The sequence below is a fragment of the Bos indicus x Bos taurus genome, chromosome 6 (genome assembly GCF_003369695.1).
Source record: "Bos indicus x Bos taurus breed Angus x Brahman F1 hybrid chromosome 6, Bos_hybrid_MaternalHap_v2.0, whole genome shotgun sequence".
NCBI lineage: Eukaryota > Metazoa > Chordata > Mammalia > Artiodactyla > Bovidae > Bos > Bos indicus x Bos taurus.
In genome coordinates this window covers 57,000,896-57,017,027 of record NC_040081.1, presented here as the reverse complement: position 1 = coordinate 57,017,027, position 16,132 = coordinate 57,000,896, and the positions used below count along the sequence as shown (strand labels likewise).

The window sequence follows — 16,132 nt, the reverse complement described above, 5'->3', positions numbered from 1 at the left end:
TGACTCATACAATCAACTCCAAGTAATCTGTACGTGGGCTGAAACTTCTCTGGGCTACCACCTCCCTGGTTGGTAGCTAGACAAGGAGGAACATACTGGAAAAAAATCTTTTCACTGGGGTGTTTCCTATCTGAACCTCATCTCTGTATGCTTATGTGTCAAACTGCTTTCCAAAGTGAAATACAGCTATATTGGATTCCCTGTGGGTTAGATCATTTGTTTCTGCCATTAGCATTAACAATTAGGATGTAGCGCTCCTTTTTTCTCACATTTTTCCCCCACATCTCTGTGAGGTCAACAGAGGAACTATCACTACCTTTATACTTGCAGTTTAAGAAAACAATACGTTTGGGACGTTAAAGATCTGTCTATAGATGAGTTCAAGGCAGAGCTGGCCGAAAGTCAGTGCCTTGTTCATTTTTCTGTCTTCTCAAGACATCATGGTCCCTTTAAACCAAACCACTACTACTGATCACCATTGGAAAGTCATCCAAGGACATGCCATGAGGGGGATATGGAAGGAAAAAATCATGTTCCCCTACTGGGATGTAATATTTTCTTTTAAACAGGAGAAGTAGTTTTTAAAAAACATTAAATACCAATTTCATAGCTTCTGCTTTGAAACGGCTAAGACTATAAAAGACTCCAGAGAATCCTCAGGCAGAAAGGATAACGGATAAAGGAGGATACATATAGTGTATAGAAGTAAGAAAGTGCTTACAAACAGGACAGTAAAGAGCCTTTGGACACCCTTAAGATTTATGCAATATTTTAGCACGAAGACAGGCATATTCAGTTTGTCCCAGAGTATTTGGTCAGCTATCTGCGTTTTACACAGGAAAGAAGAAGAATGAGAATAAGTAAGGCAAATGTCGTCAGTATTCCACAGATGGCATGTTGAGAAAGCTTTCCTTCTAATAAGATTTACTGCAGGGATTTAGGAAATAGTTTATGCTTCCACACAACCAACTTCTATAGCACAGCCTTTTGTTGGTACAATGATAGAAATGAACAGGTGTTTTGACCACGTTTATAATGCCCTTTCTGTAACATTTTTACACCCAGCACAAACAGGCATTTCAAAATGGCATGAAAAGATTGTGATTTCATATTAAATGTGTTCCTTTGCAGCCCAGAAAATAGTTTAAAAATTGTGTGTTCCATGATACAGAAACCCTTGCATGCAGTTGTAATGAAGACTGACTGTGTATGTTCAGTAGCCCTGTAATAGCAGGAGGCAGCTCTTGCCCCAGTCCAGTCTGTGGCCTCATACCTCACATCCCTTCTGTTGGGAAACTGGGAGTACCTCTGGGCATTTTTGTTACATTATTTTGCACCTTTAGACCTTCCATCTGCAGACTGGATTGACACAGTTGTCAGGATCGTAAAAATGTAAGGAGAGATTAAGGCTGTGTTTAGTTATCCACAATCATTTGAAGTCCAACAGCAGTTTGTGTTCACAATTTCAACCTGTTGCTGTAGGACTAACTCCAGTCCAGATGGTCTGTGTGTAGCTCTAACCTCTCTCATCTGGACAATGGGATGAGTTAAGCTGCTTCTTCCAGTCCAGTTAATTTAAAAACTACTCTCTACCTTTCCACTGATATAGCCATGTAAATGTGATTTCTAGAAATTCTGTCAAGACTTCATTCTTGGGTAAACTTTGTCAAAAAGACTGACTTTACAAATAATTTCACATTTCTGTACATTTCATGTGTGTGTGTTAGTTGCTCAGTCGTGTCTGACTCTTTGTGACCTCATGGACTGTAGCCTGCCAGGCTCCTCTGTCCATGGTTTTCTCTAGGCAAGAATACTGGAGTGGGTTGCCATTCCCTTCTCCAGGGGATTGTCTCAATGTATGAGAATGGCAATAATTAATACTGGAACTCCAGCATCTTTCCTGTCTTTTAAGAATGAATGTGTATCATTTGGGATACAGAAGGTATTTTTTTTTCCTTTTATGTGTGTATGATGTAGTTCTGCTAAGCAGGAAAAACATTTTGTTAGTTGTCAGGGGCATAGCTGTGGCCCCTGGATTCCAGGGCAGAGCACACCCGCTCGTAGCAGGAGTTGTGTTTCTTGGAGGGTGTTGACTCGTTGGGTTCTGAGGAGTCACTCACGGTGATGGGACTGTCTCTTGCAAAAACCTCAGTCGACTCTCTCCATAGACAATCCACAGATACTTTAAAACAGTAACTATTACACTTTGGCCTGGATGTCTGTGTCGCGTTGTTGAAAATTTGTCTGCTGTTTGAAGTGGCGATTTTAATTTTCAGTGCAGCATCTACACGGTCCACCACGGTGTATATCCCTATGCTGCCATCGTCAAAACCCACAATGATGTTCAGGTGCCGCTGGGAGAGGGCAAGGAAAGTTGGTGTTTTGTAAAGGGAACAAGCACCGATATTTTTGCCATCGGCCAGTCTCATGACAATCAAACTGGATATTGCACCATTTTCATCCTCTTCTTCCCCGTTTCGGAAACAAATGTATACCAGGTAGCGACCGTCTCGAGACAACCTCTGCCTCCAGATGACCCCCGAGGCATGCACCACCCGTAATTTGCCGCTGTGTAAATCCAGCACGTTGATATTCTCATCTCCCCTGGAAATAATGCCTAGCTTTCCATTGGGAGAGATTTCAAAATCCTCTAGGTTTTTCAGGAAGTTGTTTGGAAGTTGCACACGGCGGCAGATCACTTCTTCTGTCAGACTCCAGATATTAACCGTCTCAGCCGACGTGATAAACACGATGATATCCGGGCAGTCAGGAATCAATTTAAAATTCACAATGGTGGTGCCGTCTTCGCAGCAGAACTTCTTGGTGATGCTTCCTGTCCAAAGACTGACCGCCAGCACCTTGCTTTTGGTCATGCCCACCACGAAGGTGTTCGCAGAGGTGATGAAGGCATTCTGCAGACTGGTCAGGATGTTGCACACCCTGTGGCCCGTGGCCAGTCTCCAAACCCTGGAGGCATTTTCCTCACAGAGAGAGACCACAAACTGGTCATTGTGTGTAATCAGCAGCTGAGAGATTCTCTGCCCATTAATTCGAAAGAGGTTTTCACCACTGCTGGTGTGCCAGACATACTGGCTGCTCTTATCATCTGACGTCACCATGACGTCTCCAGAGGACGTCAGCACGCAGTGCTCAACCGTTCCTTCGTGCTTGAACACTGCTTCAAGGAACCCGCTGCTGAAGTTCCACTTGTGAACACAATCTGAGCCATCGAGGGAGTAAATGATCTCCCCGCGAGCAGGTAACACCAGACTTTGGATGGGTTTTCCAGTCTTATCTATGTTGGACATAGCTGTGATTATATCTATGTCCCAGATGGAAAGAACACCACTGGTGGATAAAGACAGCAGCATATTGTGGTGACTGGATTTCACCAACTTGACTATGGTACCTGAGATTTCCTGTAAGCTCGCCATACACTGCCCCGTGTCCCGCCTCCAGAAGAACACAGCCGAGGTGTTTTCCATGGTCGCAATGATGCAGTCTCCGTTCTTGGACAGCACAGCTGATATAAAGCGTTCATTGTGCTTTGCTCTGAACTTTTCTGCCACCTTCCACAGGCCAGTGTCTAAGAGCTCGATGCTGAGGGCCTTACAGATAAGAACCGCACTTTGGTCCTCTGAAAGTTCAATGCTGACCACCTCACTGTCTTCCCTGCGACAGTCAAAGTCATCAGTCAGCTGGGGGTTGGAGATGTCCTCTGTGTTCCAAACAGAAAGGCTGCCCTCACTGTCTACCATTACCATTTCCTGAGCTGTGTCCAAGATAAGAAGGAACTTCACAAACCCACCTGAAAATTCAGATGTCACTGTACATAACTTTTCTCCACTCCCTAGATGAAAGATGGTGGTGGTGTTCAGGTACTGTCCACAGAAGGCATACACACCGTCTAGTGAGCACTGGACGCAGGTCACTTCGTACCAGCAGTGGAACTGGTAAAGGGGCCATCCATAGAGCAGATCAATGACAGTGACATCTTTGCTGGCTTCGAGCCAGGCCAGAGCATGTTTGATGGACAGTGTAAATCCATTGATGTAGGTGGAGCCACTTCCATGCTTGGTCCCTTTGATTTCTACTTCAGACAGGAGGCAAGAATTTACATTGTCGTAAACCAGCAGGGTATTATTTGTTGTTGCCACCACGAGATACTTTTCATCATTGCTGAGTTTCATGCCCAGGATGACAGACTGGGCTGTTGTGATTTGCCTAAGCAGTTGACGCGTTTCCACATCCCAAGTGCTGATGGAACCATTTTCTAAAGCCGTGAGGACTGTACTGGGGTTACAGGTGGGCAGAATCTCGGTGACATGCAGGTGACTAGATGACAAGGGAAGTCGCTCTGGGCTGTAGGTCACATCCATGGATGAGTGTAATGGCACAATGGAGCAGTATTTGGGCCCATCTTTGTCACATTCTAAGAGAAGGTGTCTAAGTTTGGGCAGGGAGCTCACAACAGGCAGCAGCCTCTGCTGAAGCTCTGCGGAGAGGGAGCCGGGGAATGCAACGACCTTGGTTTTGATGCTGCGGAGGGTGCTTGCCAGGAACTTCAGCTCCTTCTCCTGCGAGTAGATGTAAGCCAGCTCAATGTCCGCGAGCACTTTGTCGAACTGGCCGATTTTGATCATGGTGTAAAGCCAGCTGAAGTTCATGATGATGCCATAGAGCAGGTCTTCAGTCTTCCCACACCTTGTCAGGTGGTACAGCAGCTCACACATTTTCCGATGGTTGACAAAAAAGATGTCAGGCTCAAGTGGATTGCACTGGAAGACCCAGGGCTGGTCAGGGGCCTGCCTGTCGAAGGAAGCCTGCTCCATGAAGTGTCTCTCCTCCTCCAGCAGGCTTTTGCTCTCCAAGTCAAGGCAGCCGTTCAGGTAGGGGTCTTCCAGGCAGAAAGCTTTCCTCCTGCCCCCTGACCAGACTCCCAGAAAGTAGTCTGCCAGTATGGTATGCATTTCATGCAGGTCGCTCTTGTCCTGCAGATATAGCTTCTGGGCTATGAGCTGCAGGTGTCTATTGGCCCAGACCAGCAGGGTGACATTCTTCACGTGTCTCTCAATTAGGTATCCACTGAGTCCCTCCTTGAGCTTTGCAATGTACAGATAAGGTACCCTCAGGGGATTGCTGGGCCTGGTGTTCTCATTGAGCTCATTCATCACACTGTTGTCCAGGGCCAGCACGTCCTCCAGCTCCATCTCACTCAAACCCATTTTGGCCATGGTGATGTAACCGAGAGCCCGAGAGACGAGTTTCTGCCCACACTTTCGCTCCAGGGACCAGAAGAGCTGCTCTATGCTTTCGTGCACGGTGACACAGAGGGAGGACTCGTCGACGTCTCTGTGAGATCGCCAGTGTCTCACTTCCCTGAAGGTCAGGTTCACAAACATGGGCAGCGTGCACTTGGAGAAGGCGTTGTTCACGTAAATCTGCTGGCCTGACGTGACCTTCCTTTTGACCCGCAGCAGCTGGTGTTTGAGCACCTGGCTGCACATCTTCCTGTCCCGGGGAATCAGCTCAATATAGTTGTCTTCTTCATGGATAAGGCACCTCAGTTTCTGCAGGATCCCATGTTTGTTGGGCAGTGTGGAGAGGACGATCCGGACGAAGCGGGGAAGGTGCACGGGAAGCCACCAGAGCTTCCGGGCCTCGTCGCTTTCTGAGAGCTGCTCCAGGGCATCGAATATGACCACGAGAGGTCTCTGCAATGAAGACTCATTCAAAAGGTTTATGAATAAGTCACGGAGGTCATGGATCTTCTTAGGGTAGCTCTGAACCAGGCACCGGTAGTTCACAGCCAACTGTTCACAAACACTTAGAAGGAGAGACTTAAGATTAGTACTCAAGTCTGTGGTTCCTAGAAACCTCACGACTACAACTGGGTCAGATTCTGGTCCTGTGTCTTCATGTAGCCAGCCATAAGCCTAAAACACAAAGGTGGCGTTTAGAATGGAGATACATATTCACATGGTCACATGCAACAACACTTCCTCTCTGCAGAGATCAGCCTTCTGGTAACCCCAACCAGACAGAAAGTAACCTAGACCCAGGAGATGGAAAAGCCTGAGATGGTCAGAGAGCTGTCACAAAGCTCATGCACGCAAGTCTATTGGTGAAATGCTCAGGATCACTCCACTAAAGGTAATAAAACAATGGTAACAGTAGCAGTCAACCACAAGGCAGCATTTGGCTTGTATTCTAAAAGTTACAAAGCATTTCACCAACTGTAAATCTGAATATCTAGTATGCTTAGTTCCTCATCACTGAATTTCCATTTCTTGGCACAGTTGTTGGCACATGGTAGGTGCTTGGTAAATATTTAATGAATAGATTAAGTAATGACCTACACATTGTATGCTTAGTCTCTCAGACGTGTCCGACTCTTTGTGACCCCATGAACCGTAGCCCACCAGGCTTCTCTGTCAGTGGGGGTTCTCCAGGCAAGAATACTGGAGTGGGTTGCCATGCCCTCCTCCAGAGGATCTTTCCAACACAAGAATCGAACCAAGGATTGAACCCAGGTCTCCACATTGCAGGCAGATTCTTTACCGACTGAGCCACCTGGGACCTACACATTAGGTCAAGTCAATTATTTTCCTTGGTTGAGGTTACATAAGGCTGACCATGGTCTAGTTAACTTTTGTTGTATTTTAATCACTGAGTCATGTCCAATTCTTTCGTGACCTTAGGCACTATGCCCGCCAGACTCCTCTGTCCATGGGATTTCCCAGGAAAGAATACTGGAGTGGGTTGCCATTTCCTTCTCCAGGGGATCTTCCTGACCCCGGGATCAAACTTGTATCTTCTGCTTAGCAGGCAGATTCTTTACCACTGAGCCACCTGGGAAGCCTTCTAGTTAATTAGAATGTAATAAAAATATTCAGCAATAAAATGATATTGAATATAATCTTTTATGACTCAGAGACTTTTAGTCTATTATGATGATATAAGGTCATCATTATTATTTTTTATTATTATCATAAAAATCTGATAATGTGGATTAAATGAGTTTGGCTGAATTTGTGCTTTATAACAGACAGTTTACTATATAAACAGGCAGTCATCAGGCCTCACGTTATCTCTCTGTAGGACACATGGGATTACAGATTACAGTATCATGTAACAGAAGAGGAAACTGAGGCCCAAGCCAGATAAATAGTTTGCTCGTAGTTCAATGATTATCAAGAGATGAAAATGGAATAGAAGTCATATCTGACTTTCATTTGAGTGTTCTCTGTCTCCCACTCTCTCTTTTTTAAATTTACAGTTAAAGGGATAACATTATGTGAGAGGGCTGCTAGGTTTAGTATTTTTCTGTCTGGAAAGGTAAGGACAAAAAGGGATATGATCAAAGTATAAACATTCCAAAGCATACTTTTAGGGAGATAATGTTTTTCAGTAATCTTTGGAATTCACCAAGGATATTCCTTAGAAAAAGACTTATTTTCTAATACATTAAGAAGTAGGTTTATGAAACTTGGTTCCCCAATAGGTAGTTTAGATGAATAAGTTTAGAAGATTCATGGATGTCAGTTTCAAAACTAACTGCTAAGGAAAATAAGCAACTCATTTTTGGTGTTTGGCCCTAACCTTTGAAGCTAATTTGGAGGAAGGTACAGTATTCTTGCTTGGAAAATCCCACGGACAGAGGAGCCTAATGGGCTACAGTCCATGGGGTCACAAAGAGTCAGACATGGCTGAGCATGCGCACATGCACGCACACACAGAATCCCTCCATTTTACCGCTGTCCTTCGGTGGCAAATCAGAAACAGAATACAATCTGTTTGTCCCTGTGTGGATGGCTTATGATGATTATATGCATCATTCTTCTTCCCAATCCCGGGTTGGAGGATATGCGATATCTATAAAGAATGGCCTTTTGATATGAGCTCATGTCCCAGGAAATGTTGGGACAGGTTGCACAAGAGACGACCTGGAGACAAACCTGAGATGCCTGTCTGGATCCTTACAAGGGACACAGGTCACGAGAGCACAGATTGGTGGAGATGAGGGAGGGACTAGAGCAGATGTTCTCCAGGAGGGAGGAGAAGAAAGCAGAGTCCAGGCAGGGGACCTAAAACTAGGCAAGGCTCCTCTGAGACCATGGTGGTTGCACAACATACCCAGAACAGTGAGCACTCGGAAGGCCATTGTTTAAGTTGACTGTCACCACACTCTGCCCACGGGGACTGCGTGTGTGTACAGCCATATCACACACATCACACGACTACCGTGCTGGACACAGAGGGTTGCATCACATGTGCATTGTTCCTGCAACCACTTTTATCCTCTCCTCTTCCACAAGGAAAAAGCCCTAGAGTGAGTGCGAAGTGTGTGTTGTTGCTGCTGCTGCTGCTGCTAAGTTGCTTCAGTTGTGTCTGACTCTCTGCGACCCCATAGACGGCAGCCCACCAGGCTCCGCCGAGCAAGAACACTGGAGTGGGTTGCCATTTCCTTCTCCAATGCAAGAAAGTGAAAAGTGAAAGTGAAGTCGCTCAGTTGTGTCCAACTCTTCGCGACCCCATGGACTACAGCCCACCAGGCTCCTCCGCCCATGGGATTTTCCAGGCAAGAGTACTGGAGTGGGGCGCAGTCGCCTTCTCCGATGAAGTGCATACACCAAGTGTTTTCTCATTTGATTTCAGTTCCCCTTGTAGCATTACTGTCTTGCTCACTTGGAATAATTCTAAAGTTTGAAGACACACCTACAAAGTAGTATGCAGGCACAGGCAGATGGTCACACACACGCACATGCACACACCTATTTTGACACAACGTGGCCCCTAAATATAAGCCTGCCGTTTCAGTTGAAGAAAGGGCTCATACCCTAATACCAGAAGGAAAACCAGCAGCTGGGTGTGGCAGATTGAGAAATGGTAGATGGGCCTTCCTAGGGACTTTAAATGTAAGTCTGATATACGTGGTTGTCACCTGTGTCCTCACTTTGGGACCTAATCCCCACATGAGGTGCAACACAATCGTCCCTTTTCTTGTCCTCAAGATAAGATTGTGTAGCACGTGATAGATCATGAGAATGTTCACACAGTTAAGGAAACCTCTGTTTTTAAGACAGTAGCCACAAGAAGAGCAATACAAAGATTCTGAAGTAACCCCCGGATAGTATAAACCATCAGACTTTGGTATCAAGTGTAACAGGAGGTTAAAACTGGTACTAGTTTCACCGAGTTTAGACAATAGACACCACATTCCAGAGTGAAGCTCCAGCCCATCTTGCAAGACTTGAAAGGGAATTTTGAAAACTAGTTTTGCTACCTTTGGTGGACTCCTTGCCTCCAGCCTGAAAAAGGGGCCAAGAAAAAAAAATGGGAGAGGAGGATTTTATTGTTGTTGTTTAGTGGCTAAGTCGTGTCTGACTCTTTGCGACCCCATAGACTGTAGCCTGCCAGGCTCCTCTGTTCATGGAATCTCTCAGGCAAGAATACTGGATGGCCATATCTTTCTCCAGGGGATCATCCCGACCCAGGGATCAAACCCGTGTCGCCTGTGTCTCCTGCATTGGCAGGCGGGTTCTTTAGCACTGAGCCACCAGGGAAGTGGGGAGATGAGGATGCTGTGGGTTATATGTCTCACCACCCTACTCCCAAAGTGGAGGACTGATAGATGCCCACTTCTCACTTCTACCTTTGGGAAAGAGGCTGCAATGGACCACTTTCAGGATGTCCCCTAGGGCTTGAGAAACAGTCATCTGGGTCTGATGACAGCTGAGGAATATGGAGGTTGAGTGAGTGAGCCTGGCTAGTTGCTCCAATGGAGGAGTGATAGAGAGATGCCCTTTTGGGACTGGAGTTTCTCAGGGCAAAACAGTACCCAAGTGTTTCCCATGTTTCAGATGTCAGCCACTGGTAAGTGGGAGTGGTGAGGGTTTCTGCTGGTTCTGTTTTTCCCAGTTCCTGTCTAAGGGAGCTTGCTGGGCTGTGGAGAGGCTCTTGGCCTAAAGATACTAGGATATGTGTTGCTGGATGTCTAGGAGCCATGGGGTGACCAGATGGAAAAACAATGCGGTTCCCTGTGCCTAGGGAACAGCAGGTGAGAGGTGCTCAGTGAGGACAGGTCGGGTTATGTGAGAGGGAAAAGACCTTTGGGAAACCAGGAAAAGGCCTCAGAAGAAACAGGAGGAAGTTTTAAACACCTTCCAAGACCAGAATGCAGAGTCCAGGTCAGAAGAATACTGGTCTATAAGAATGTTCTGGCCACCTTACCTACATCCCCTAAATCACAACCTATAGAAGTCAGAGCGTGGTTGGGGTTAGGGATGGAGGGGAAGAAGTGCGGGGTGGTGTAAGAAAGGAGAAGATGGTCATGTTCCTACTTCCTGCTGGAGGGGCCTGGCATATGGTTGGCCTCAGTCGGGGGAAGGAGATGTAGACTGAAGTATTCATTATCATCTTCAACTGGACATATTAATTGCTGAACTGAGATGGATTTAGTATCCAGAAGCAATCAGAGGGCTTGTCTTTGCTGAGAGTGATGAGAAGAGTTGTGAGATCTGCCCTTGTTTCCAGCCAGATGAGAACTAGCTCCACAACATGAGTTTGAACAGCAAGAGACAAAACAAAGCTGTTCTAGGATTGAACCTCGTGAGTCTTATCTTTCAGTATAATTGTTATACCAGCAAAAGAGAAAAGCTGAAGTATCCATTCCAAAAGGACCCATTATAATTCATAGTAAACACAGAAAATGGAAGTGAATTTGGTTGACTCGATCTTTTCCCCAGTTTTTACAAACATACATGTAAAAGAATAGGTATTTACCTTCTTTGCTACTTCAGCTAGCAGAAGGGTCTTTCCAGTGCATGGTCCACCATATATAATAAGTGGGTTGATGTGCCCAGTTTTGCTTGGAAGAATGTATTTATGCACGATGTTTAGAGATTCACATTTGTACTCGTAGAAGGAGGCATATGTTTTACATAAGGACGAATGCTGAAGGATTTCATCATAGAGCGTATCAGTTTCTGTGTCAAAATTCTGTTGAACCGTGGCCTGAATTATGTCAATCATGTCCTCATAAAATTGTTTACCAAGTCCTTCTATGTAATGGTTTTCTATTTCTTGGGAATAGCCTAGTTTCATGTCACAATGAGTAACAGATGTGTACACTCTCAGATTAGATGAAGCAACAATGGTAGGAATAAATTCATCCCTGAGTTTTATCAGCTTCTCTTGGGCTTCAGGGTCCCGAATAATTCTTGGTTCTGTTCCAGTTATATCCATGTATTTTCCCATTTCCGGGATTTTCACGAAACGCTCAATGTTAGCAATTTTCCTAATATAGCAAACACACTTCTTCAGGAATGCTGGAGTTTGCTTTCCTAGAGCAAAGTCAAATTCATCCTCTATCGCTGAAAGAAAATACAACAAGGAGTTTACTGTCTAGAACCAAGAAGCAACGCACCCACGCTTTTAGCATGTGGCTCTCAAGTCAGTAGTGGTAGTTTATTTTGCTTATAGTGTGTAGCTGAGTTATCTTTAGAATAATTTCTCAAGTCCTTAATTTCCTATTTGTCTTTTCCTGAACAGCCTGGATCCCAGAACAATGGATTCTAAATACAATTGTTTAATTTCCTCCAAGACCTGAGGGAGAGGTTGAACATAATCATAAGAAAGAAAGCACACTAAGCTTATAGTTGCTTCTTCTAAGTTCCCACGTGGCTTTCCTCCCAGACTCCAGAGGTTCTAAGAGTGGAGAGCAGGAACTAACTGGGGCAAGGAGAGAACGAGGAAGAGGCCACATGACGTATCTAGTCTATTTCTTCCTCGTGGGTCTTTCCTCCACTGTGGTTTCACCATTTTGCTTGAGATGCATACCCCAGACATATATGTGTAAATATAAATGTAAAAGCATGTTCAAAATATAACTATGTGCTAATTTCATTTATCCATTATCCATGTCACTGTTAAATCCCATTACACCCATCAGAGCAGGAACAGGAAAATGACTCAGTATGTAACTTTATTTCTTCTGAGATAAACCATGTTAGGGCTTGTAATACATATGCTCACATAAAAGTAAATATACTTTCTAAATCATTTGAGGCCCCATAAGAACATTTAAAGTTGTATCAGTACCAATAAAAAGCAACAATTATGCACAATTTTAGGGAAAAATTTAAAATAATTAAACCAATGGACATGAATTTTAAAACAAGCAGTCTTTTGAAACTTTTGTCCCCTCTGCTTTTCTTTATCCAGTTGGTCTTAATTGAGCATCTGCTATGTACCAGGCATGCTGCTAGTTGCTTAGGATACAGTGGTGGGAGAAAACAGAATGCTGAGAGAAAAAGCTATTATGAAGCTTATAGTCCAGTGGAAGATGGCAGACATGAGTCACAGAGTCCCACAAAGAAATGTATTATTTTTATGTCTGGGAAGTTGAATGATATGGTGCCTTGAGAGCAAACAATTGAGAAATCTAATCCACTTGGAGAAGTCAGAGAAGGTTTTCTTAAGGCGGTGACTGCTGGGCTGGGATCTGGTGGAAGCATGGGGGCAGGGGATGGGGCTGGTTGTAACTTAGACCATCTCAATATACTGGCCACACCCCTCACATCAAGCAAAAATGAAACAGGTATATTCTATAAAGTAACTATGAAGGGAGGTGGGGATTTTATTTAAAAATGGTAGCTTTTAGCAGAACTTCTGTGATAATATTTTTTCAGTAATGATAGCAATTGATAAAGATTTGTGATTGAAGTAAAAGAGATGTATTTATATCCACCAGTGTTGAATAAGCTGTGCTATTCACATCAGTATAGTTTCTTTTTTAAATTTTATTTATTTTTGGCTGCGCTGGGTCTTCGTTAGTTCACATGGGCTTTATTTAGTTGTAGTGTGTAAGCTTCTCACTGTGATGGCTTCTCCTGTTGCAGAGCCCAGGTTCTAGAGCACTGGGGCTTCAGTACTTGTGGTGTATGGGCTCAGTAGCTGTAGCACACGGGCTTAGTCGCCCTGAGGCATGTGGAATCTTCTTGAACCCATGTCCCCTGCAGGGGCATGTGGGCCCTTAATCACTAGATCACCAGGAAAGTCCCAAATCAATATGTTTTACCAAAGATTTTATTCAGGAAAATTGTATCAGGAGGCCAGATAAGGAAGCTTATATAACATATGTCTACTTTTCTTTTTGTAGAAGAGTACAAATTTGTTATAATATATACAGGGAAAGATGCAAGAAATTTGGATATTCTGAACTCCTGCAGAAAGTAGCCTTTGGTCCACCTCTTCTTATCCAGCCATCTGTGTTCCACCAGGGAAATCCCTCTATCTGGTATTCTTATTTGAAGATTTCGGAAAATATTAAAGTAATATTGTAGTGTAAACCCTGACAGTTTTTTTTTTTTGGGGGGGGACTGTTTTTTAATAATGCAAATGTCTGACTTAAGCTTTGATTGCTGAGGCGTCCATTTCAATGAGACCTATCTTGAATAAACTCATTAACAGCCACACATACAGAGCAGGCCAGCCCCCCTCACTGAGACTCCTTTGTTTAAGAGCTCTTGGTGGACTTCAGTAACTAACCTTTCTGGCCACTTGTTTTTCTCTCTTCCTGTGCTTTAAATTCCCACTTTTACGTTTTAAATTTACCAGTAAAGAGTGAGCCCAGTAAAAGCAGAACCCTAGATGTGTGTGCTCTGTCTCTCTTTCTCTCTCTGCTTCTGACCTTGTTGTGTAGCTTTAGATGTGCTCTGGAATTTCCAGGTCCTATAAGTAATGTGTATGTGTGTTCAGTCATGTCAAACTTTTTCTGACCCTATGGACTGTAGCCCTCCAGGCTTCTCTGTCCATGGGATTCTCCAGGCAAGAATACTGGAGTGGGTTGCCATTTCCTATTCCACTTACAAGTTATAAGCCTTTATTTTTTCAAAGTTACCTGATGGTGATTGCTGAAGAGTATCTTGCAATCCTAATAAGAGACAAAAAGGCTGGTCTAACTACCACATTGGTTATTGATAGACTGGCACAAAACAAATATACTCTATCCTTTTCAAAGAATTGGCCCCTCTTCAGCAATTTTCACTGTGCAAACATGGTCTTAAAATGAGTTGGAATGTAAATTAAAATTTCATGAGCATGCATATCTTTTAGAGATGTAACCCCAAATAGAAAATAGGCCAGCTATAGTATTTCATACTATCTAGTACAAAATGATTAATCTTCATATGGCTATCCATGTGGACCAAGTTCTTTATTGTGGAGAAAATTAAGAGAAAGTATTTGCTTATGAATTTTTTAAAACTTGGGCTGTCTAACTCTGAGTCAGAGGATGCCCTCCCCAACTGGTGTCTCTTAATATCAAGAATAGCAGAGTGTTTGCTCTTGGTATTTTTTTCCTGATACAGCACATTTTTTAGGAATAGGGGAGTTTTGCCCTTGATAAAGACAAAGAACCAGGGCTTCAAAAATGGATCAAAAAGATCCCAGAGGAATAAGGATATATGTTACCTGTATATTCTAAAGATAGTACTTATTCCTGGTGATTTTAGCATTTTTAGGGAGAACTAAAATAAGACCCAATTTTTGACATCTTCTGGAGAATGAATTTGTCAAAATTATTCATACTTTCTCTGAGGTTGAAATACAAGCATATCCGGCGAGAATGGTATCAAGTGCTTCTTAGGTTTTCACAAACATTTTGCCACATCATTCACAAAACCAGTCTGAAAATGCAACTACTGTTGCTTTTTTCTTCAATAATTCTTTGCTATCACCTCTTAAAATAAATGCTACTTAACCAATTATTTTACCTAGGAGTCTGCATCCCCTGGAAACTATGACTGACATATTCCTTCAGATATGTGATTTCCTAGGCAATTCCTAAAAATAAAACCTCTTTTCCACAGCTGAAAAAGGCCCACAAGTGAGTCTCTGCTCAGCAGTTAGGGATATTTTTTATTTTAAGGCTAATCTAGACCCTGCCACTCCCTTACTTCCCAACCTCTGATAGCTTCCCATCTTATGCAGTGATGGAAGAAATTTTCACAGATTGAAATATGAGGAAGTCATTCTGGCTTATACTTGATTTGGGTTGAACTGCATGTTAAATAGAACAGCCTGTCTTCTGGCCCATCAAACATGCATTGTACATCTGATTTAACCACTAAAGGAAAGAATACATCTAAAAATCAAAATGGAATATCTATGATTCAGGCATCCAAAATGGAACCAGTGGCCATTGTGTATGGGTTTCAGACATTTTTCCTGCATCACTGAGAACTTGAATTCTCTGAACTGTATCAGATGGAAGAACACCACCAGTTCATTCTCAAAATAATATCTGCTAGCAGCTGCCTAGGTCTCAAGGTCTACCCATTGTAACTATGTGACCATTTCAGACCCCAACCAGTCCTTATTTGACATGCATCCTGACTTCTTGCCAGCTCTAATTATAACACAATTCAAGTGCTTCTTGAATCTGTCTCTCTCAGGCTACAGTCCTCAGTTTGGCTTGAATAAAACTCTATTCTATTTCTATTACAGATTGCCTATTGATTATTTCTATTGTTATTATGGCCTGTGCCCACCTTCTAACCTCATCTCTCCTTCTCTGAGCTTGGCAATCTTTACCTTCTTCCTGCTCCTAGAACTTGCTTAGGACATTCCTGTCTCAGGAATCTTGAAGCTGGCAATCCCTCTGCCTAGAATTCTCTATTTTAGATATGACACTGCCAGCTCTGATTCATTCTGCCATTTAGCTCAGAAGTCATTTCCTTATCACCTGCCCTATCTAAATCTGGACCCCCACAGCCTTCCTCAGGCCCTATTATTGTATTACTGTATTTTATTCATAGCACTTATCCTTTCTGACATGATATTGTTCATTTATTTGATTACTTGCCTATCACTTATTTTCTCCTCACTAAACAATAAGTTCCAGGAGAGCAGAAACCTTGCCTTCTTCATCATTGTTGTAGCCCCAGTGCCTGGCATATATATGCCCTCAATAAATGTTTGCTGAGCAAGTGAATTAATGAACAGTTCAACTGAGAAATACTGGCTGAGTCTGGTCTATTATATTCAGCCTCCTCTGATTTCTTTTAAAGTCATATTTTTGGAGAATTCCTCAAGTTAAGTAAGTAAAAGCTTATCTTTGAGTAAAAAG

The 16,132-nt window shown here is 43.4% G+C and overlaps 1 protein-coding gene across 1 annotated transcript in view; it reads right to left on the bottom strand.

The window, feature by feature from the left end:
• Positions 1–1,956: 1,956 nt before the first annotated feature.
• NWD2 (NACHT and WD repeat domain containing 2) overlaps positions 1,957–16,132 on the bottom strand; it is a 242,161-nt gene continuing 227,985 nt past the window's right edge. Inside the window, exons 6-7 of the mRNA XM_027544238.1 lie at positions 10,786–11,375; positions 1,957–5,936 (exon numbers count right to left, since the gene is read on the bottom strand). Coding sequence (XP_027400039.1) covers positions 2,004–5,936; positions 10,786–11,375 — 4,523 coding nt within the window. The 3' untranslated portion in view covers positions 1,957–2,003. The remainder of the gene's footprint in view (positions 5,937–10,785; positions 11,376–16,132) is intronic.